General features: G+C 43.6%; 1 protein-coding gene across 1 annotated transcript in view; it reads left to right on the top strand.

The window, feature by feature from the left end:
• Window positions 1-22,789, top strand: part of STRC (stereocilin) — a gene marked incomplete at both ends in the record, with an annotated part of 101,139 nt that overhangs the window by 37,338 nt on the left and 41,012 nt on the right. The window contains 5 exons of the mRNA XM_082253475.1: window positions 4,121-4,288; window positions 8,863-9,006; window positions 15,818-15,876; window positions 18,649-18,772; window positions 18,855-18,946. Of these exons, the coding sequence (XP_082109601.1) occupies window positions 4,121-4,288; window positions 8,863-9,006; window positions 15,818-15,876; window positions 18,649-18,772; window positions 18,855-18,946 (587 nt within the window). The remainder of the gene's footprint in view (window positions 1-4,120; window positions 4,289-8,862; window positions 9,007-15,817; window positions 15,877-18,648; window positions 18,773-18,854; window positions 18,947-22,789) is intronic.

Genomic DNA, 22,789 nt, shown 5'->3' with positions numbered 1-22,789 from the left:
GGGGTGGATTGCAGAGAGCGCAGCGGTGTTCTCTTACCTTATCCTGGCGATCCAGCGATGATCTCTCATTGCTGAGATCGCCAGACGAGAGTCCCGCCGCTCCTCCGTCCCTCCGTCGGTGTGATCACTTCCTAGTTCCGTTCCCTGCAGCAGCAATGCTGCATGGGAGCGGAACTAGGGAGGGAAATTCAAAAAAAAAAAAAAAACGTTACACAAAACACATTTTATATTGTATATATATATATATATATATATATATGTATATATGCATGTATATATATATATATATATATATATATATATATATGCATATACATATATATATATATATATATATATATATATATATATATATATACACCGGTATATATATATATATATATATATATATATATGCATATATATGTATATATGCATATATATATATATATATATATATATATATATATATATATATATATATATATATATATGCACACACACATATATCTATATATAATATATAATGCATGAATTATAATCTAATCAATATAATTTTATTATATATATTATATATTAAATAATAAAATAATATTATTGATTCGATTATAATTCATGCGTTTGTGTTTCAAATTTATCACATCTGGGATGTCTACTAGAGTCTTGTTTTGGTCAGGTTTAAGTCAGTAATTACTAAGAATTGTAGGCCTATAATACATAACGTCAAATTTCCATGAAAAGAATTGTACCGCTTTTGGTATGTAATTCCTGACATAATCATACCGCCAGGGAGGTTAATGAAAATATTGATTCCAATGCTGATTATAGACAGTTGATGATGATCAAAGGAAGTAATGCAAACACCAAAAATGTCTTAATTGACAGCGAGTCATTAGGATTCAATAGGTAATTTGAGATTTTGGTTTGTTTGTAGAGGTGTAGCACCCTCCTAGTCAGATAGGTAAAAGCATTGTTTTGCTCTTCTGCTTATCAGGGAGCAGGATTTCTAGTCTTGCCTGTTACATGTGTCCAAGTCTGATTCACTTGGTCTGAGGGAGTGTCCCCACTGTATCCAATAGGGGAGACTGTTGGTCAGTGGAGGAAACCCAGCCAGTGACACACAGGCTTTTGTGGCAGTCTCAGAGGAAAGGCACAACTGCAGTGCATCCTGGGATTGTTCATAAAAGCCTGGGACACATGTGACAGGGCGTCTTTGGCGGGAAGCCAGGTCCCAGGAGGAGGGTGACGGCTATCTCTCCTCCTGTCAGAAAGGAAGTAGTCACAGGCAGTCGGCCTAGTGGACCGGACGTGTGGGGCTGAGCTGCAGGGTCCTGTGGAAACTGACGGGGGAGCAGTGGCAGAGATTCCTGTGGAAAGCAGTATCCGTGAGTACCACAGAGCTTGCCAGGGGTCTGCCAAGGAAGGGGACCACTCCAGGGAAAGTCAGTGGACAAAGGCCAGCACACATAGTGGGTCAGAAAGGGGGTGCCAAGATAGACCCTGAAGAGAAACTTAAAGCATTGTTCATCATTTAAAACCTTCACCTCAGTGGCAAAGTGAAGCAGCGGCCTTGCCGCGCACACCACAGATAGATGTCCTCAAGTTGTGCATAGTTGCTAGTTGGAGTATCCCACTCATCCCTTCTCCCATCCCAGTTCCAAAATAAAATACAAAAAGAACAAATCCCGTGGACTGTTTATTGACTAAGCCAAGATTCAAGACTGCTACAGAGGGAATAAGCCATTACTAAATCCCAGGTTTACTTAGTGAAAATTCCTCCTTTGAGAAACAACAATCTGTGGGAATCACAGTGGCTTAGTGGTTAGCACTTCTGCATTGCAGTACTAGGGTCATCGGTCATTTGAATCTCATCCATGAAGTTTGAATGTTCTCCCTTTACTTGTGTGGGTTTCATTTGGATACTCCGGTTTACTCCCATACTCCAAAGACATGCTGGTAGGTTATTTGGCTCCTGTCTAAATTGGCCCTAGTTTGTGTATGTAGGGACCTTAGATTGTAAACTCCTTAAGAGCAGGAACTTGTATGTACAGTCAGGTCCATAAATACTGGGACATGGACACAATTCTAATCTTTTTGGCTCTATACACCACCACAATGGATTTGAAATTAAACAAACAAGATTTGCTTTAACTGCAGACTTTCAGCTTTAAATTGAGGGTATTTACATCCAAATCAGGTGAACAGTGTAGGAATTACAACAGTTTGTATATGTGCCTCCCTCTTTTTAAGGGACCAAAAGTAATGGGACAGATTAACAATGATAAATCAAACTTTCACTTTTTAATACTTGGTTGCAAATCCTTTGCAGTCAATTACAGCCTTAAGTCTGGAATGCATAGACATCACCAGATGCTGGGTTTCATCCCTGGTGATGCTCTGCCAGGCCTCTACTGCCTCTACTTTCCCTTCAGTTTTGTCTTCAGCAAGTGAAATGCATGCTCAATCGGATTCAGGTCAGGTGATTGACTTGGCCATTGCATAACATTCCTCTTCTTTCCCCAAAAAAACTCTTTGCTTGCTTTCGCAGTATGCTTCGGGTCATTGTCCATCTGCACTGTGAAGCGCCGTCCAATGAGTTCTGAAGCATTTGGCTGAATATGAGCAGATAATATTGCCCGAAACACTTCAGAATTCATCCTGTTGCTTTTGTCAGCAGTCACATCATCAATAAATACAAGATAACCAGTTCCATTGGCAGCCATACATGCCCACGCCATGACACTACCACCACCATGCTTCACTGATGAGGTGGTATGCTTTGGATCATGAGCAGTTCCTTTCCTTCTCTATACTCTTCTCTTCCCATCACTCTGGTACAAGTTGATCTTGGTCTCATCTGTCCATAGAATGTTGTTCCAGAACTGTGAAGGCTTTTTTTAGATGTTGTTTGGCAAACTCTAATCTGGCCTTCCTGTTTTTGAGGCTCACCAATGGTTTACATCTTGTGGTGAGCCCTCTGTATTCACTCTGGTGAAGTCTTCTCTTGATTGTTGACTTTGACACACATACACCTACCTCCTGGAGAGTGTTCTTGATCTGGCCAACTGTTGTAAAGGGTGTTTTCCTCACCAGGGAAAGAATTCTTCGGTCATCACCACAGTTGTTTTCCGTGGTCTTCCGGGTCTTTGTTGCTGAGCTTACCGGTGCGTTCTTTCTTTTTAAGGATGTTCCAAACAGTTGATTTGCCTACACCTAATGTTTTTGCTATCTCTCTGATGGGTTTGTTTTGTTTTTTTCAGCCTAATGGTGGCTTGCTTCACTGATAGTGCGAGCTCTTTGGATCTCATATTGAGAGTTGACGGCAACAGATTCCAAATGCAAATAGCACGCTTGAAATTAACTCTGGACCTTTTATCTGCTCCTTGTAAATGGGATAATGAGGGAATAACACACACCTGTCCATGGAACAGCTGAGCAGCCAATTGTCCCATTACTTTTGGTCCCTTAAAAAGTGGGAGGCACATATACAAACTATTGTAATTCCACACATTTCACCTAATTTGGATGTAAATACCCTCAAATTAAAGCTGAAAGTCTGCAGTTGAAATACATCTTGTTTGTTTCATTTCAAATCCATTTCAAATCCATGGTGGTGGTGTATAGAGCCAAAAAGATTAAAATAGTTTAGATGTCCCAATATTTATGGACCTGACTGTATGTACAATATATGTAAAATTGTTATATGAAACTGCTTAAAAATTGTCAGCCTATAATACAAATATGTGGCACTTCTTTGGTGTAGGGGCATGCTCATCCATACATCAGTGTTTCTCAAATCCAGTCCTTAGGGCACACTAACAGGCCAGGTTTGAAAGAAAACTGAAATACATTACAGGTGATATAATCGTAAAATCTGGCCTGTTAGTGTGCCCTGAGGACCGGAGTTGAGGAACACTGCTCTACATTCACTGGCGCTCTATACTATATTAACTAGCGCTGGCAAACTTCCACGCAAGTTGGTTAGTACTTTCTATGCTTATCTGCTGATGTTTAATGGAGTTGGACCCTTTTCTGCTGTTGATGAGTAAACCAGTGATGTTTCTTTTTAATACATAGCCAGTTCTTGGAAAAAAAGGAAATTACATTATGACATAGTGAATTATTTGTCCTTATTTTGCAGGTTGCAGAACAAGTGATTTGTGGACTGCACCCCTTGATTCCTGTTCTTAGTCCAGATTACCTGCGTTCTCTGCCCAGCCATCTCCTAACAAGAGCTTGCCAGTGCCTGGGGGCTTCTCTGCCTTTACTGAGTGCTGCACAAAAGGCAGCCATTATGCAGTCATTGCGGGTATGTGAATATGCCATATTCTGTACACTCAGCAACAATAAGCATTTTATTTTGGCATTTTTATTATTATGTGTCAGGTGCAAGAGGTGTCTGTGTTGCCCTATAACAATCCATCAGACTGCAATTGGACAGGACACTTTAAAGGAGAAGTATGGCCAAAGCTATTTTAGCCCTACCTCTCCTATGGATCACAGTGCAGTTTATTCTGCCCTCCTGTGACCCATTTTCAGCTGACAGCGGACTAAAGCCTGCTGTCGGCTGATGTCAGAGAGCTAATCTAGGCCCTGGAAAGATCCCAACAATATGGTTGGGATCCACCAAGATGCCTGACCGGCAGGTGCCTCAGCCTCTCAGCTGTGCTCCTGGGAGATGGAGCCAGCTGCTCTGCCCCCTCCCCAGCCTGGCGCTCCAGTGGAGGGGCAAAGCAGAGAGCTGATGGCTAACATTTACCCCTCTCTACTCGAAGGGGAGAACTGAGCGATCAGTGGTATTTGATCTCTCATTTCTCAGTGCAGAGAGGGGGACAGATGCAGCATTGGATTGTTGCTGCATCCACCTAGGTGAGTATAATTTTTTTTTTTTTTAAACCCAGTACTTCTCTTTTAAATTTGGTTGCACCTGCTAAATACAAACAATTAATAGAGGAGCCTGGGTAAACATGTATATCAATAAGAGCTGCTAATGATAAGTAGAAACCACTACAACTGTACTAGAGTCTGAAAATCCACTCAGTTTAAATTAAAGTGGAACCATAATTGGATGATTGTAATCATTGTGCTAGACTCTCAATTCCTTTAGTAAATCAGTCCATATGTCCAATTAGGAAAACGTTTCCCCTCCATCTTACAAAAAAAGGTGAAAAGTTTCACAGTTATGTTTATAGTTTAGTACTTTTTTCTGTTATGTCCTACCTTTGGACCCAGGTGGGGCCCCGCTGCCTCCCGGGATTGCCATGTCACACCTTTCCCAGAGTGTGTTACAGAGAACATATGCACACTGCACAATTCAGTGCACATGCAGACATATCACTGTAAATGTACTGTCGGTGCAGTACCTATTCCCTGCACTCTGAGTGGTGCAGTCATCTATCCAACCTGACTGTAGAATTGTAGATGAGAACAGATGACATGGCAACTTGATAATACTTCAGCCTTGCAGCCCCTCGCTGGACCAGGGTGGTCCGGAAACACTATAAACGACAACAAACACAAGGGCGCACCGGCCTAGTGCATTATCTCTTAGACAGGTTTATTAAAATAATAGATTAAAAATACTCACAAACGAGTTTCTTGATAAAAAAGCACATCAAATAGATATAAAATCCTCAGCAACAAGATCGGGATTGAATTGTCCCCTGAAGCTGTGCAGGCTTACGCGTTTCAAGGTGGCACCTCTTTCTCAGAGCCGAGGAGACTCTGAGGAAGGCTCTGAGGAAGAGGCGCCGCCTCGAAACGCGTAAGCCTGCACAGCTTCAGGGGACGATTCAATCCCAATCTTGTTGCTGAGGATTTTATATCTGTCTGATGTGCTTTTTATCAAGAAACTCATTTGTGAGTATTTTTAATCTATTATTTTAATAAACATGTCTAAGAGATAATGCACTAGGCCGGTGCGCCCTTGTGTTTGTTGTCGTTTATAGACATATCGCTGTATTGTATGCCTATGCATGGGCAGAGGATTTCTGTGTATGTGCATAGATGCCACGGTCTTCCACAATGCTATATGCTAGAAACTAGCGGCATCTGGGCACATGTGCAGGAATCCTTCTCACATGTGCGCATGCGCCACAGCTCTGTTCCAGGTCCCAAATACTTGGCCTTGACCTGTGCCACATCTGCTTCATTTTTCAAGATGCTGTAGCAGGATGTGGGTGAGGTAAAGCCCACCTTTACACCTATACACCTAGTCTCTAGTGATGAAATGGTTTGGCCAGCCCAGAATAATGTAATTCCCTTGCATGTGCAGCTCAGTGTCCATTCTGTAGAAGTTTGCAAGCGGGGGGGGGGGGGGGTAAGAGGGTTTTATTGCAGAGGGCACATATGGGCCGATGGACAAACGAGGTTGAGAGTCTAACCCAATGATCACAATTATTCAAATATGTGCGGATGAAATCATTTATTGTGTAAAGATTCTCATCTCCTTAACCCCTTCACACCTAAGGGTAAAACAAATCTTAATGCCTAAGCAAAATTTTGCAATTTTGACATGTGTTAGTAAACCTGTACATATCATCACAACTACTTTGTGCATTCAGGTGGATTATGCCTTGTTTTTTTTTCAGGACAAATTGGGCTTTCATTTGGTGGTTAATGGTAATGGATATCTCCTGATTCTTTTTCTTTTTTTTTTTTATTATTACTACTGTATTAGTATCTAAGGAAAACTGGCCCTAAATAGTAAAAAACATTTTTTTAACTGTGTAGTTCTTGCTACTACCAAAACCTACCACCAAAAAACAACCCAAAATAAATTCTCCCACTCCTGATGATCATAGCGATTCCACATATGCGTATGTTAGTTTTTGTTTGTACCCATAGTACAGCCCAGAAACAATAGTGCGCATTTTGCTTTTTTTTTATTCTGCCTAAAATACACTGACACTAACTGACACTGATACTAATTAAAAAAAAAAATGTGTCCAAAAAATACTGACTTTGACCCAAACACTAACCCTGGGGTTGACCTAGATCAAGCATTAATCTAGGTATTTTTTAAAAAAAAATGTGTAGCACCCTTGTCTTAATGCAAGGTTGCTGTTAAATTTAGTTTGCTGAGCCTTAACTAGCTTGGCTGTAATTATTCTGTGGTCATTGAGCTTCCCTTCTTAATCTGGTTTGGCTGCGTTTCTCCCTTCCGTCAGTAGGTGGCACTGTTGCCTCTGACACTAGTGTGAGAATTACAGTTAAACAAACTGTTAATGTCCATGTCTCTCAGCCAATCAGAGTGTCACTACGGCATTCTGGGAGATCTTATAAAAAGGATGGGAGGTTCAATAATCACTCTCTTCCCGCCCGGACCCCCTTGGGGGAGGGTGTGTGCTGCTGTTTGCTGCTGACTAGGCCTGAAGCCTGAGGCCTGGTCAGATACCTGGGATTCTGCTGAGGAGAGCCAGCGACCCACATGGGAAAGATCATCCACAGACATCCAGTAACCTGTGTGAGTAACCTGCTTGTTTCTTATGGAGGACAGCTGTCCAGACAGTACAGACCACAGAAAGGGATTGTGTCTAGTGGAGAGAAGATGTCTCCCAGATCAATCTGAAGCTCATGGATACCTAATGATTCTCAAGGTCTGCTATCCTGTACTGCTGTCTGAATACCTGTCTTTTGCAATGGGAGTCTGCCTAATAGACTGTTCTTAAAGGGTGTCCTGGACCCTACCCCTCTCTCCCCCGGTTTATTCTTATCCTGTTGAGAAGAAATAAACTATTCTTTTACTTCAGCATAAAAGTGACTGGCGCCCAGCATTTATTTTACCTGCATCACTACCCACCATGCCTGACAATCCACACCCACAGGAGGTATGTAGCCCCTCTCTGCCTCTGAAGGTCATCACTAGGCCCTAGGGGGTTCTGGGGGTCCTCTACAAATGTTATTTAAATTTTCTAATTATTATTTATTTTATTTTTTTCTGCATACACTTTTTTCTCTATCTCGTCTACAAGGACAGAGAAAGATACAATGTATCTGTCTCGTCCATTCACAGAGACAGAAAACATGGGGGCAGGCTTCACAGTCATTGATAGCCAATAAGAAGCTATCCCAGCAATCAGGTGACCCAGAATTAAGTGTTTCGGGTCCCGATTGTTAGAATGGGGCTCTCCGTGAGACCCCGGTCTCTGTGCTGGAAGCACATCATGCAATGTGCTCCCAGCACAAAGGGAGATACGCCAATATGCGGCCCCACGGCATATTTGCGTCTGGTCGGCATGAAGGACTTAAAGTATAAGTTTTCTTTTTTTTTTTTAAATAATGCCCCTTTTTTAGCAGGAAAAAAAAAATGTGCATTTATTATTTTTTGTAGTAGGAGCCTGTAAAGCATTACACCAGCAATCAACAGATCTGCACACTGTCACATCCCATATGGGTAAGGCGATACTCCCTGACAGGAAGACTCAATGAACTACCACAGCACCGTGAACTACAAGCCAACAGCCGTTAAGGATGTTGGGGCTTGTAGTTCATTAAGACACACAGATCTGTGTGTATGAATGATGCAGCAGTCTGGGGTGGAGCTATAAAGGTGAACTTATCCTTTAAGAAAATTGTATGTCTCTTCTACAATAAAAAACAGTCTGCTTGTAGGTGTGTTTTTTATTAACTCTGCAAAGAATACTCAATTATATGCAAGGACATTTTTTGCCACTGGAAATCTTTGCAGGACTGCAACTACTGCTTGTGCATTTTAGTATAGGAATTTTTTTAATCTATTCTGCTAAAATATATGGTCCAATTGTCAGCTGATCCACCCAAACCTCTCCTGTGATGTTTTCATCTTGTTCTAATGTATATATTGCATATAATTATGGCCCACATTATAATTATAAATTCTTTTGTTACTTTTGTTTAAACTAGAAATATATCCATGACGTAGAGCTCTGGCCGGAGCAGTTTTCCTGTTTCCTACCCTTTGCACCATTGAAGCTCCTGCATTTGGACACACAGATACTGTTCAGAAACATGAGTCTGTATGGGGAGCTGGACTGGATGCCACAGCAGGTTTGATGCTCTTCCTATTGGGACAAATCATTTTACTTTGCTGTTCTATATCACATCTTGAAAACTAAATCAACTTTAGAATATTTCTACGCATAGGCTATAGACAGGCAACAATGTAGTAATCCTGTAAGGGTCCAGATGTTTTGGTGACTTAGGCTGTCCATAGACCAGTGGTTCTCCACTCTGGTCCTCAGGACCCACTAACAGACCAGGTTTGCAAGATAACTGAAATACAAAACAGGCGATATCATTTGCTGCTCAGTGATTGCAGTACTCTAGTCTGCATCTCTCCAAGGTAATACTTAAAATCTGGCCTGTTAGTGGGTCCTGAGGACCGGAGTTGAGAACCACTGCCATAGACGGATCGACACTCAACCAATTCAGCAGGAACCAGCCAAGATTTAAACATGTATGGGCAGGCTGAATGTACCCAAGTTGATTGCTCAACTTAGGTACAACCAGCCTGTTGGATTTTACATGTGATTATTGTCATCAGCTGTTATAAGACACAATGGCTCCACCATTCTCCCATCAAAACCATGTTTGCAGAAAAAAAAAATAGCTCCATCTATGGCGTCTATGGCCTGCCTTACTCTATATTGGCTAACTTATTATACACTCCTCAAAAAAATTAAAGGAAACCTTTTTAATCAGAGTATAGCATCAAGTCAAATAAACTCCTGGGATATTAAATTGGTCATTTAAGTAGCAGAGGGGGTTGTTAATTAGTTTCAGCTGCTTTGGTCGTAATGAAATTAACAGGTGCACTAGATGTGCAACAATGAGACAACCTCCAAAACAGGAATGGTTTTACTGGTGGAGGCCACTGACATTTTTTTTTTCTCTACTCATCTTTTCTGACTGTTTATCACTAGTTTTTTATTTGTCTAGGGTCAGTGTCACTACAGGTAGGATGAGACAATACCTGGACCCTATAGAGGTTGCACTGGCAGTCAAACTCTTCTAGGATGGCACATCAATATGTGCCACTGCCAGAAGGTCTGATATGTCTCCCAGCAAAGTCTCAAGAGCATGGAGGAAATTCCAGAAGACAGGCAGTTACTCTAGGAGAGCTGGACAGGGCCATAGAAGGTCCTTAACCCATTAGCTGGACCAGTATCTGCTCCTTTGTACAAGGAGGAACAGGATAAACACTGCCAGAGCCCCACAAAATGATTTTCAGCAGGTCACTGGTGTAAATGTCTTTGACAAAAACAATCAGAGGCAGACTTCATGAGGGTGGCCTGAAAGCGTGACGTCTTCTTGTGTGCCCTGTGCTCACTGCCTGGCACTGTGGAGCTCGATTGGCATTTGCCATTGAGCACCAGAATTGGTAGGTTTGCCACTGGCACCCCGTGCTTTTCACAGATGAGAGCAGGGTCACTCTGACCACATGTGACAACATGAAAGGGTCTGGAAAAGCTGTGGAGAACAGTATGCTGCCTGTAACATCGTTCAGCATGATCTGTTTGGTGGTGGGTCAGTGATGGTCTGGGAAGGCATATCCATGAAGGGACACAGAGACCTCTACAGGCTAGACAATGCCACCCTGACTGCCATTAGGTATCGGGATGAAATCCTTGGACCCATTGACGGACCCTACACTGGTGCAGTGGGTCCTGGGTTCCTCCTGGTGCATGACAATACCCAGCATTATGTGGCCAGAGGATGCAGTCAGTTCCTGAAGGATGAAGGAATTGGTACCATTGAATGGCCGCCACGTTCGCCTGACCTAAATCCAGTAGATTGCCTAGGTGACATTATGTTTTGGTCCATCCGACACCACCAGGTTGCACCTCAGTCTGTTCAGGAGCTCAGTGATGCCCTGGTCCAGATCTGGGAGGAAATATCCCAGGACACCATCCGTCTTCTCTTTAGCAGCATGCCCAGACGTTGTCAGGCATGCATACAAACTACTGAGTACCATTTTGAGTTGCTGCAATAAAATGTCAGCAAAATGGACTAGCCTGCTGCATGGTTTTATCATTTTGATTTTCGGGGTGTCTTTGAATTCAGCCCTCTGTAGGTTGATAATTTTCATTTCCAACAAACGATGTGGCATCTTTTCGTTCCTAACACATTACCCAGTCCATATTAGTATATATATCCAGCGTGATATTTTTCCCCATTGAGATCTGATGTGTTTTCAAAGTGTTCCTATAATTTTTTGAGCAGTGTATTTTTTCATGCAAGTCATACAATGGCTAATTACTATTCTAGTAAGCTTGCATGGCAAAATATAATCAGTTAGCCAACAAAATGTATTACCTGTATTTTCACTTCTATGCTATTTATGACTAAAATGATACAATAGTTTTCTGCTAAGATGAGTGTGTTAAAACTAGAAACACAATCAGAAGAGGGATAGACAGTAGATAAAGGTGAAGTGCTACTCCTAGAGGAGCCACTGGTTGAATGGGTCCTTCTGGTCTTCCCAGTAATAACCCTCCTTGGCTGAGCCCAATCTCAATGACACACCTGTGGCTTAAAATGGGCTTTATTTTAAAGTGAAAGCTCTGCAGGGGAGTAAAAATTAAACAGGCAACAAACTGTAACATAATAATACAATAGATACAGCGCAAAAAATACAACACAACTGCAGATATACACAGCAAATATGAAAGGCAGTAAATACTTTATGTACGAACTAAAGATACCCATTGGACAGTATACTCTGAATCAAGTCAACCAGTGTTGGGGTCTTTGATCTCCCATTAGAGCCCTCACTCCCAACTGGAAATATTTGTAATCCCACGGGAAAGAATCAATGGTAGAAAGTTGCAGCACACAGTACCTGTAGTAGCTCAGTCTGTGGGGGGCACAGCACAACACTCTCCTCACAACAGCAGAATTTCTGATGGGTGCAGTATGGTAGCTCTCACCACAGCAGCATAGTATAATCAACAGCACAGGAACAGCAATACAGTCTCTGGTGGGCTAATCACAGCAGCCCTGTACTTGCAGCTCTTGCACACTGTCTGTGTTTGGAACCTCTCGCCCCCCACACCCACATGCCAGTGATATTAGGACGATTGTCTGTGTCCATGCAGCCACTGATTCTTAATAGATTTCAGTGGGCTGCCTGCATGTAGCACCTGGTTAGACACACTGCATGAAACGGTTCGTTAACTATTTACGGGCCTCACTACCCAAGTGAACGAGACATTAAAGTAGCATTGCTAATGTAGCGGAAGACACAAAATTATGTTATTAAAATTCCATATGATCGTGAAATATTGAAGAACGTCAACAATATCACAGCATGCTAATAGCAGGAGCAATCTCAAGTACCTAGGCTGTGGCAATAATCTTACCATTTATTCATTAAAGGGGGAATAGAGTTTGAAAGGATTTGGAAGATTTGGTTAACATTTAGCTAAGCAGCAGCCATAAAATCAAAAACCCTAAAGTATTTTTAAAGGCAAAACTTTGTTTTTTTAGTTTTGGATAAAATGGAGAGGGATTAGAACATCTATTCGATTTTTATTGCTGTCTGTGTCACTGGTAAGGAGATTCACCCTCTCTATATGTCCGGTTTACCATTATCATTGAAAGTAAAAAAAGAATCCCAAATTTTGGGTTGTCCCCAGAAAAGTAATAGAGGGGAAATCTTCCTATGGAAACACAGATTCAGGTGACCTGGGGGTCCCCAAAGGATTTCCTAAGTTTTGTCTATGGGACAGGAAGTGAAGGTAAATCTCCCCAATAGGATACAGATAGCAATCTCCCCTTACTCTATCCAAAATGAAAAAAAAAAAAAAAATGTTTTGACTTTAGTTCTACTTTAACCACTTCTAGCCCAAGTCAATTCTGGCATTTGTCTCCTACATGTAAAAATCATAATTTGTTTGCTAGAAAATTACTCAGAACCCCCAAACATTATATACATTTTTTTAGCAGATACCCTAGGGCAGTGATGACGAACCTTGACGTTTTGGAACTATATTTCCCATGATGCTCATGCACTCTGCAGTGTAGTTGAGCATCATGGGAAATGTAGTTCCAAAACATCTGGGGTGCCAAGGTTCTCCATCACTGCCCTAGGGAATAAAATGGCAGTCGTTGCAATTTTTATGTCACACGGTATTTCCTCAGCAATTTTTCAAATGCAATTCTCAGATGGCTTTTACACTGTAGGGAATCATTCAGATATCTCCACTCAAAGTCCATGACATCATATAGCGTCTACCCGGGGGAAGTGGTTAAAGTATAACTACATTTCATTTTGGATAGAGCAAGGGAGGGTTATAGCCCCTCTTAGATTTTCTTTTCACCATCTGTGTCCCATTGCAGGGATTTCCCTTCATTTCTTATCCAATAGCCAAACCGGAAGTAAGAGGAAATCCCTGCAAATTAAGGGAAATCCTTGGGCATCCCCAGGTCACCAGAACTAGTGTCCCCATTGGAAGTTTTCCCCTCTATTACATTTCTGGGGCAACCCAAACTTTGGGATTTTCTTTTGCTCTCGCTTTAATGATAATCACTCTTGTGATAATGGTAAATGGGACTAATAGAAGGGCACAGACAGCAATAAAAAACCTGACAGGGGTCTAATCCCTCTCCACTCTATCCAAAAGTAAGAAAAAAAAATTTAGTCTTTAGGTATACCTTAAGATATATTCAAAAGGGAAAAAAAGGCATAGGATGTAAGCGCAGTATTGCCCCTATATATAACCTAATAATATTTCCTCAGTGTGATTATGGTCACAGTTTTCAGCAGTATAAGAGGAACATATGAGATTTGGAGGGTGTTCAGATTCAGTAATTGAAGGGCTAGGAGGTCAACAGAAAGTGGACTTGTGTCTCCTGAAAAAATGACAACTGAAAGGCGATCTGTTTATTATACCTCATTCACGCTTTGCGTAAAGACCTGCGGTTCTCTGCACCCATTCAGCTCTCTGCAGATGCACATAAAACATTTTTTTTTATGTGCCATGTTCACACCACAATGGAGAGGAGAGCTTATGGGAAGTGTCCATCTCTGCACCGATACTGAGCTGTTATGTTGTGGGCCACTATCAGGGCCGGGAAAAGGGGTGGGCAGTAGGGGGGAATCCGATGGACACTGTGGTATCATGTGAGGTGGGGCGCCACAAGGAGATTGGGGGGAGGGGGTTTGTATTGGAGGGGGGAATTTGGGTGGCAGCAGGGGGTGAATATTGTTCTAGAAGGGGAATTTTTTTTGGGGGGGGCGTGCTAAGAGTGGTGATTTAGGGAGATTTGTGTTGAGAGGGGGATGGGGGAAGAAGATTTATGCTAGGAGTTGGGAATTTGTACTGAGAGGAAATTGTACTGAAATTGTAGCTGTAGAGGGTTTGTGCTAGGAGGGGTGAATTTTTTTTTTTTTTTTGGGGGGGGGGGGTCATTTGAGCCGGGGGGGAATAAGGGGAAGGGGGTAGACAAAGATTCCTGCTGAAAGGGGGGATTTCAGTAGATTGGCGGATTTGTACTGGGGCGAGGGGGAATTTGTGCTGTTGGGGGGTAAGCATACAGACTAGTGCTTAGAGTTTTTGTGGAGAGACACATAATACTCATACATCATGTGGGGGGGGGGGGTCGCAGTTTGGCATGTTTGCCCTGGGCACTAGGTGACCTTGTCCCAGTACTGGTCTATATATATTATTTATACAGTATGTATATATCTATATTAGAGATCGACTGATTATCGGCAACACTGATATATCGGGGGCCGTTATGCACTTTCCCCGATATATCGGAATCGGCCCCTGAGGTTACTGATATTGCCGATATTTAGGGAAAGTGCATGTACTCTAGCTGCAGGCATCACCCCTGTACCTGTGTCCATAGTCGACGGTCGGCTGACTTGTAATGACAACCGATGCGGCTGAGAAGCCGCTCGGCTGTCATTACAAGGAGCGGGAGGGGACGGGGACGCCCCCCCCCTCCCACCGCCTTCCGCAGCTTGCCCGGGTCTCCTGTCCCAGCTGGAGAGCCGACATCCTATCTCCACCACTGCTGCCACTGAAGAGAAGACTCAGGTCTCCATGTAAAAAACCCGGTAGTGATGTCATGACATCACTTCCGGGTACTCGGTGCCGAATTAAAAAAACTGACAGCCAAACTTGGCGTTTTGAATGCTTTTCAGTGCCGAGGAGGGGTTTGGGGTCTTTTAGACCCCCAAAACCCTCCACAAGGAGTACCTAAAAAAAAAAAAAAAAAAAATTTAAATGTCCGAAAATATCGGCCGATATCGGCCGATACCCGATGACCCAAAATATTGGTATCGGCATTAAAAAAACGATATCGGTCAATCACTAATCTATATTTACAGTATATATATCCTGCATGAAAACCGTAGGTACACTGTGCTGCAAAACCACACCACATCAGTGTGAAAGAACCCTTTTTCTCAACCCTCTAACTGCGACTTTTGCTGGACAGCTTGATCTGTTAAAGGAAGTTAAAAGTAACAGATTTACTGGCTGGATCACCAGGAAAAAAATGATTTAAAAAATGCATCCACCACAGCTCCACCAACTAAAGATTGGTAAGCTGCAGTATTTTCATTTTTTGTGGAGTTTAATACTAAATTTAATAAAGGATACAACAACATGTTCATAATTCAATTGAGAGAATTGAGTAAAGTGACGTTTTTGTTTCAGGATTTTTTTTCTTTGTAATATAATGTAAATCTAAGCCCATCGGCTCATAGGGTTTTGTTGGTGAGTTCTGTGTGAACATAGGATCGATAGACATGTGCCTGTTTCAGCCAGATTAATCATGAAATGTTTCAGCCAGGTTAATCATTAAATAAATAAGATCTGCATAAAGAGCATTTTTCTCCCCACAGTCCCAGTTCCTCTGGAGGAAGATTCAGGCTGGTGCAAACCTGACCAAGAATACCATTCTGTAAGTCATATGTAATATACCAGTATGACCACCAGGTAGAGCAGCAAGCTTTGTTTGTCCAAGTTTAAAGTGGAATTTCAGGTTTATTCTGAATTTGAAGTTTGTGTGGGCCAGAATGGCCTAAGCAAACTCTTTCTATTACATAAATATGAATCAGCTGTGTGTTCTGTAATGGATAGTTTTAGCATTACATACAGTAAGGCTGCATTCACACCTAAGCATTCAGGGAATGCAGGCAGAAATGCGGTTTTTGCCCGAATTTCCATAATCCTTCAAAGAATCGTGGCAAATCATTATCGCCATTATTTCTTAACTTCTTGCTGCCCATCAACAGTACAATTACTGTAGACGGTTGGCACAGCCAGGCTAGGCGATATACTGTTATCAGTACGTCGCTTAGCACATATGAACTAGCCAGTCCCCTGGGGCTCACAGCAGTGCTCAGTACCCTGCTGCTGTGAGCAGCCAGGGTATCATGTGATCGCTGTGATTGGTCATAGCAATCACATTATTACAATAGCAGCAAAACAGTCGTAATTGGTTTCCATTCATGACTGTATTGTGATGCTGTGATTGGCCCACAGGTATCACATGGTACATGGGCCAATCACAGCACCCTGCACCATGTGATTAGATGTAGCCAATCACTGCATGTCAGCAGTAAGCAATCTGTTATGAAATGGAAAGCCGTTCATGACCGTTACCTATTGCTTATAACACTGATCATCACTGTTATAAGCAATAACAGTGTAAAAGAAATCCCTGATCACCCTCTCAGAGTAGTACAGTGTCACTATGGTACCACTGAACTACTTTGATGAAAGTATATAAGAAGAAATAGTAAAAAAAGGAAAAAAAAATCCCTGTTTGCCACCACACCAGTCATATGATATGTACTACATTGGTGACAGTATGTAAAGAAAAAAAAAATACATTTTATCTAATTGTTTAATTTTCCACAAAAATTGCTGGCCACTCGATACCCCTCCATCCTGCCCTTTGCAGGACTGGTGGGATGCTACAATTGTTCACCCCCTAGGCCTAGAGACCATTCCATGCCTTTCAAACTTTGTGCACGTGTACAGCCCTCTCTCCTTCTCTAGCCAAGTTTAGTTGCTGCAGAAAGAAAAGGAGAAAATGGCACCAAGCAATCACTAGGGGGCAGAGGTGTACATACAGGGGTCATCATTATTACCCGGCCCCCTGCTCGAGGTGGCCCGTGCACCCCCCTATACGCTTGGATAGGAGAACAGCGGGGACAGCAGCACATAGAGGAACCAATCCCTCCATGCAGCCACTGAATTCCCACTTGCCATTCAGTGGCTGCAGGAGGGCATCGATTCCCCCACATGCTGCCCTCACCACCTCCCTATCTTTGTGCTTCTGCCCATCGGGCTCCTATGTCTTTCCCTGGCTCCCTCTTGCCTCATCTGTTAAGATGAAGTGCAGGAAAGGAGCCAGTAAATGTGTAATTTACCAGCGCCTTCCTTGTCTTAATGAATAGAATGATCAGCACCGATCACTGCCTCTGTTTTTTTTTTTATTCATTCATAGCTGGGACATAGTAAACTGTGTTTACTATGCCTCAGTTTATGAATGAACAAGAAGCTCTGTGCAGAGCTATTCCTGTTCATTCATTCTTTGCAACTGAGGCGGCAGAGAAAGGAATTGGTGAATCTGTTCTCAGTCCCTTTCTCTGTCTCAAAAGTGAGACATCAGGGGTCTGTTTAGACCCCTGATATTCCCCCACTAAGTCCCCGTTCACACTAAGGCGACCTGTGAGGCGACCTGGTCGCCTCACAGGTCGCCGTAGGTCGCCTCCCATAGGGAAGCTGCGGACCCGTTCTAATAGGAGCGACACAAGTCGCTCCGACTTAGAAAAAGGGTCCGGAGCTTCTTTGGGGCGACCAGGAGGCGACCGCCATAGACTTCAATGTTATGAAGTCTGTGGCGGCCGCTCCGAGGTCGCGGCGCGCTGCTCCACCGCGACCTCCGAGGTCGTGGTGCGAAGTAGCGTCGCTTGTATGTGAACGGGGCCTTAAGCCCCTCAAAAATAATTAAAAATGTAATTGTAAAAATAAATAAATAAATAAAATGGTAATAATAAATAAAACAATGAGACAAGGAAAATAAAAAAAAACTGATACCAGTGGCAGAACTACCAGGGTCGAATGCTCTGGCATTCCACCAACATGGTGGGACCCCAAGATGGCAGGAAAGTAATAAAGGGTCCCACGATGGGAGTAAAGGGACGGGGATCAGTGGGAAGGGTCCTGGTTGGAGGCCAGGGGTCCCATCATGATTTCTTGCACCGGGGCCCTGAAAGTTCATAGGTAGGGGGCATACTATTTTAGCATCCTGCAAAACGTAGACTTGAAGGGTACATGGTGAAATGTACAGCTACAACAGGTATTGTTATAGATATTGATATAGCTATGTTTTGTCTAGATTGCAAAGGCTCATTCACACAGCCGATTTGGGCCATATGGCTCCAAATATGTGCCTTTCTCTGCAGTAGGTATACACAGGTGTGTGCGATTAACGGTGTTCAGAAGGCTGTACAAATCAATGACAGACTGACATTCATGCAGTTAGGGACAGATGCGTGGCCATAAGCACAAACTGTCTGCTTTTTGCACACACCTATACATACCTCCCACAGAGGAACACTCATTCTTGCCGGAGTTCGGCTGTCAGCTGTGTGAGTGAGCACTAAAGGTCAACAATGGACTAAGACAATAACATTTTCCAAATTTCTTTCATTGTAAATAGGACCCTTGGGACTTTAGCTAATGGGATTGAATGTGACAACCTGCAGCAACTTAACTCCCTTTCAGATATCAGAGATGTGGTTAAGTATCTTCAAGGGATACCTAGTGGTCTGCGCAAAAGTCTTGTAAGAATTACGATGTCAATAATACAGTTATGTTTCATTGATGTGGTTTCAGGTTTTAAATATATGTATTCATGTTTCCTAGAGGAAGTGTATCTTAGAGGAAATCGAGAAGCGGCCAGAGCTAACCTGGGAAGACACAAGCTGGATGGGCCCTGAGTTTGTCACAGATCTCCCGTAAGTCTTCTTGTACTACTTTTCTATAATTGTTTTGGAGAGCTGCATGATTAATCGTTAAAAAAACACCCCTCACGATCTTTATCCAGCATTTCCACAATTCATGTAACAAAAAACAAGAGAAGGGCGCACTGATCCAGTGCAATACAATAAAATATTTATTGGAAAATTGTTAAAACCACATCATGCATTATACTCACAAGAGTACACTATGTAAAAGCAAAACCCAAAAAAGTTCCTTCGGCTGTCCAGAGACCACTGGACCATGATCCTTGGTAATGACAGGCGAACTTGAAGGTGTCCATAGGGCTGTCCATAGAGTTAACGCGTTTCGAGGGACAGCCTCTCCCTCTCAGTGCGCCCTTCTCTTGTTTTTTGCTTTCAGTTTGTGTGTGTACCCATCATCCTGAGAGGGCAGCAAGACTTCAGATGCCAATGATACAGTCATTGCCTCTCTGGCCCATATGCAACATTTGAGCGCAGGAGACATTTACTTGTCTTTTTTGATTCATGTAACAAGTTCAGAGCCGTTTTCTGCTTACAGCTGTCAAAAAAAATAAATAAAAAAAAGCAGCTGGCAAAGTTATCACCATTGCTCAGAGCTGATAAAAAGAAACATTGTGTCTTCTGTTCTTTTAGCGATCGAAGGAATGAACTTCAGTCTGTAAATGAGGACAGTTTAACCACTTAAAGACCAGGCCTTTTTCTGACACTTGTTGCTTACAAGTTAAAATCTGTATTTTTTGCTAAAAAATGAATTAGTTCCCCCAAACATTATAAATATTTTTTTTTAGCAGAGACCCTAGAGAATAAAATGGCGGTACTTGCAATATTTTATGTCACACTGTATTTGCTCAGCGGTATTTCAAACGCAATTTTTTGGGAAAAAATACACTTCACTGCGCTACTTTAACTGACAATTGCGCAGACGTGGGACATTGTACCCAAATAAAATTGATGTCCTTTTTTTCCCACAAATAGAGGTGGTATTTGATCACGTCTGCGGTTTTTATTTTTTGCGTTATAAACAAAAAAATGCCAACAGTTTTGAAAAAAAAAAACAATGTTTTTTACTTTATGCTATAAAACATACCCAATAAAAAAATTTAAATAAGCGGTCCTAGGGAAAGTGTGCTCCTAGGGACTGCTTTCTAACTGTGTCTGGGGTGGCCTAACTGGAGGAAGACCATGCATATTTGCTTAGCAGAAACACAAAATCTCCATTTCTCTTACGTCCTCTGACAGACGCAGCTCTGGAAGTTTCTTCACTAATGGGTTATGTGCGCCCTCTTCAGGAGTAGCTAAGCTGTGAAAGCTTTCACTAGGCATGCCTTTAAGGGGCTGTCCTATCCACATGACACCAGACACACCTGCTCATAGAATCAGTTTATTGCTACCTAGCTTAGGAGTAGGACCTAGGTTCCCTGCTGGGACTTCAGTCTCAGTTTTTACTTTCTTTTGAGAATGTTTATGTTTATTTATCTTTACTCACTATTGCTAGCTAGTGTCAAGGGGATCCTCCTGGCGAACTACAAGCGACAGCCGGGCTGAGGTTTAGCACTGGATATTCTAGATCCTTACGGTCTCCCAGCTTGGCCAACAAGCATGAGCAGGTTGTGGTCCACCCAGGCCACGACAGGGCCCTGACAGATGGGGACGAGCCTGCGAACAGATGCTTTCGCTGGGACGCCTCAACCTGGAACGCCCTGTGTTGCAGCGTACCCCTCTTGGCTGGCAGCACCCCCAATCAGGGTAGGAGGCGAGCTGTTTGGGAGCGGGGCCCCACGGTCCATGGTAAGGTGAGTGTAAGCCCCCCATGCCCCTGGGACAGATGCCTGTGGGGGGGAGCTGTGGGCCCACTCCTGGGGATAAAAGAGCTGGGTTTCCTAAAATATCCCCCTGGTCTGTCAGGACAGGTCCTGGCCTCCCTGCTCTGCTGGGGGGCTCTATAGCCACAACTACCGCCTGGGGGAAGGGGTGTGACACTGTTTCCTTGTTATGGGGGTCCCCTGTAGTGGGTCCCCATGAAGGCATCATTGCCTGGGCTCCGGATCGCTGGCGCTGTTTTCGGCCGCCATTTTAAGTGTGGGCATAAAGCTGCATATATGTAAGGGCAGCAGCCATTTTCTTGGTTTCCCTGAGTGTTTGGCGCCGTTTTCAGGTGCCATCTTAAGTGTGCGCAACCGCGCTGTGCGCTCTGGTGGAAGCACTGATTCGTTCAGTGAGGGAAACATTAGAACTGGATGATGAGCCCACACAATCAGAAACGCGGGTTGTCTTTGGCTCCCGCAAAGCCCAGAAGTCGGGTCAGGTTTTTCCTTGTCCAGAGGACTTTCACAAAATCGTTAATGAGCAATGGTGGCGCATTAAGCACATGTTGGTGGTGCCCAAGCGCTTTCTGTGCCGTTATCCTTTTGCGGACGCGGTCTCCACTCGCTGGACAGTGTAACCTACGGTGGATCACACTGTTTCCTGGTTGAATAAATCAACTGTGGTACCCGTGGAAGATTCCCCGATTTTTAAAGACCCGGTGGACAGGCGTACAGAGGCACTTTCCCGCCACTTACACTTGGTGGCAGGTTCGCTGATCAAACCCGTGTTCTCCTCCATCTTAGTTTCTCAGACGGTTACGGAATGGATCAAAGGTGCTTAAGAGCAGCCTGTGGGCTGAGTCGGTTCCCCTGAATCTAATTGAACTCACGGATCAAATGGCCTAGGCCATGGTGTACCTGTGTGAATCGGCCCTGGACGAGGCTCCTCTGGTTGCCAGAGTGTCTGCGGTAGGGGCCGCATTACACCGCATGGTGTGGCTGAAGAGCTGGTCGGCGGATCAGGCTTCTAAGAAGGCCGTGGCTGACCTTCCCTTTTTGGGTGAACGCCACTTTGGTGACTCCTTGGATGAGTTAATCAAGGGTCTATCAGGGGGCAATAATACTCTTCTCCCCAATCCTCAAAGGGTAAGGCACCTTGCAGTAAGCGAGGGCCTTCCTTCAAGGCTCATCGGGGGCTTTTTTGTGCCTCTGGGGCACAGGATAAAGGTAAACCGTTCAGAGCCTCAGGAGGAAACAAGAAGTCTTGGTCGGGTAAGCCCAAGGCTGGTCAGTCCGGTTCCACGGACAAATCCTTCTTAGCATGAAGGGACGCCCTCGCCTGGTTTGGGGGGGGGGGATGTCTACGCCATTTTTGGGAACCCTGGACTTCTCTGATTCCAGACAAATGAGTTCATGAATTGATTTGTACAGGGTACAAGATCGAATTCCGGTCTCACCCAGCACTCAGGTTCTTCCCATCAAATCTCCGTCTGTCTCCTGGATTGTTTGGCCGATCTCAGGGAGGCAGTGCAGGATCTCCTTACACAGGGCATAATCGTCCCGGTTCCTCAGCAGGACAGGTTTCAAGGTTTTTACTCAAACCTGTTCACGGTGCCCAGGAAGGAGGGCAAGGTGTGTCCAATTCTGGACCTCAAATCGATGAACCATTTTGTGCGGGTACAGAAGATTCGGATGGAATCCATCCGGCCGGTGGTGGCATCTTTGCAAAAGGAAACTTTATGGCCTCCATTGATTTAAAAGATGTGCATCTGCACATCCCTATTTACGAGGGCCACCAACGGTATCTGTTTGGCGTTGTAGAGGAACACTATCAATTTGTGGCATTACCCTTTGGTCTAGTCTCCGGTCCTAGAGTCTTCACCAAGGTTTTGATCCCTGGTGTTGGCTTTGCTCTGCAACCAGAGATTCTCTGGTCAACGCCGCAGACGCACTGGTGGTGCCTTGGAGCCGTTATCGGCTGATCTATGCCTTTCCTCCGCTACAACTGTTGTCTCGGTTCCTACGCAGGTTG

The sequence above is a fragment of the Pelophylax lessonae genome (genome assembly GCF_965119305.1).
Source record: "Pelophylax lessonae genome assembly, chromosome: 4".
Taxonomy (NCBI): domain Eukaryota; kingdom Metazoa; phylum Chordata; class Amphibia; order Anura; family Ranidae; genus Pelophylax; species Pelophylax lessonae.
This window is presented reverse-complemented; position numbering and strand designations above follow the sequence as displayed.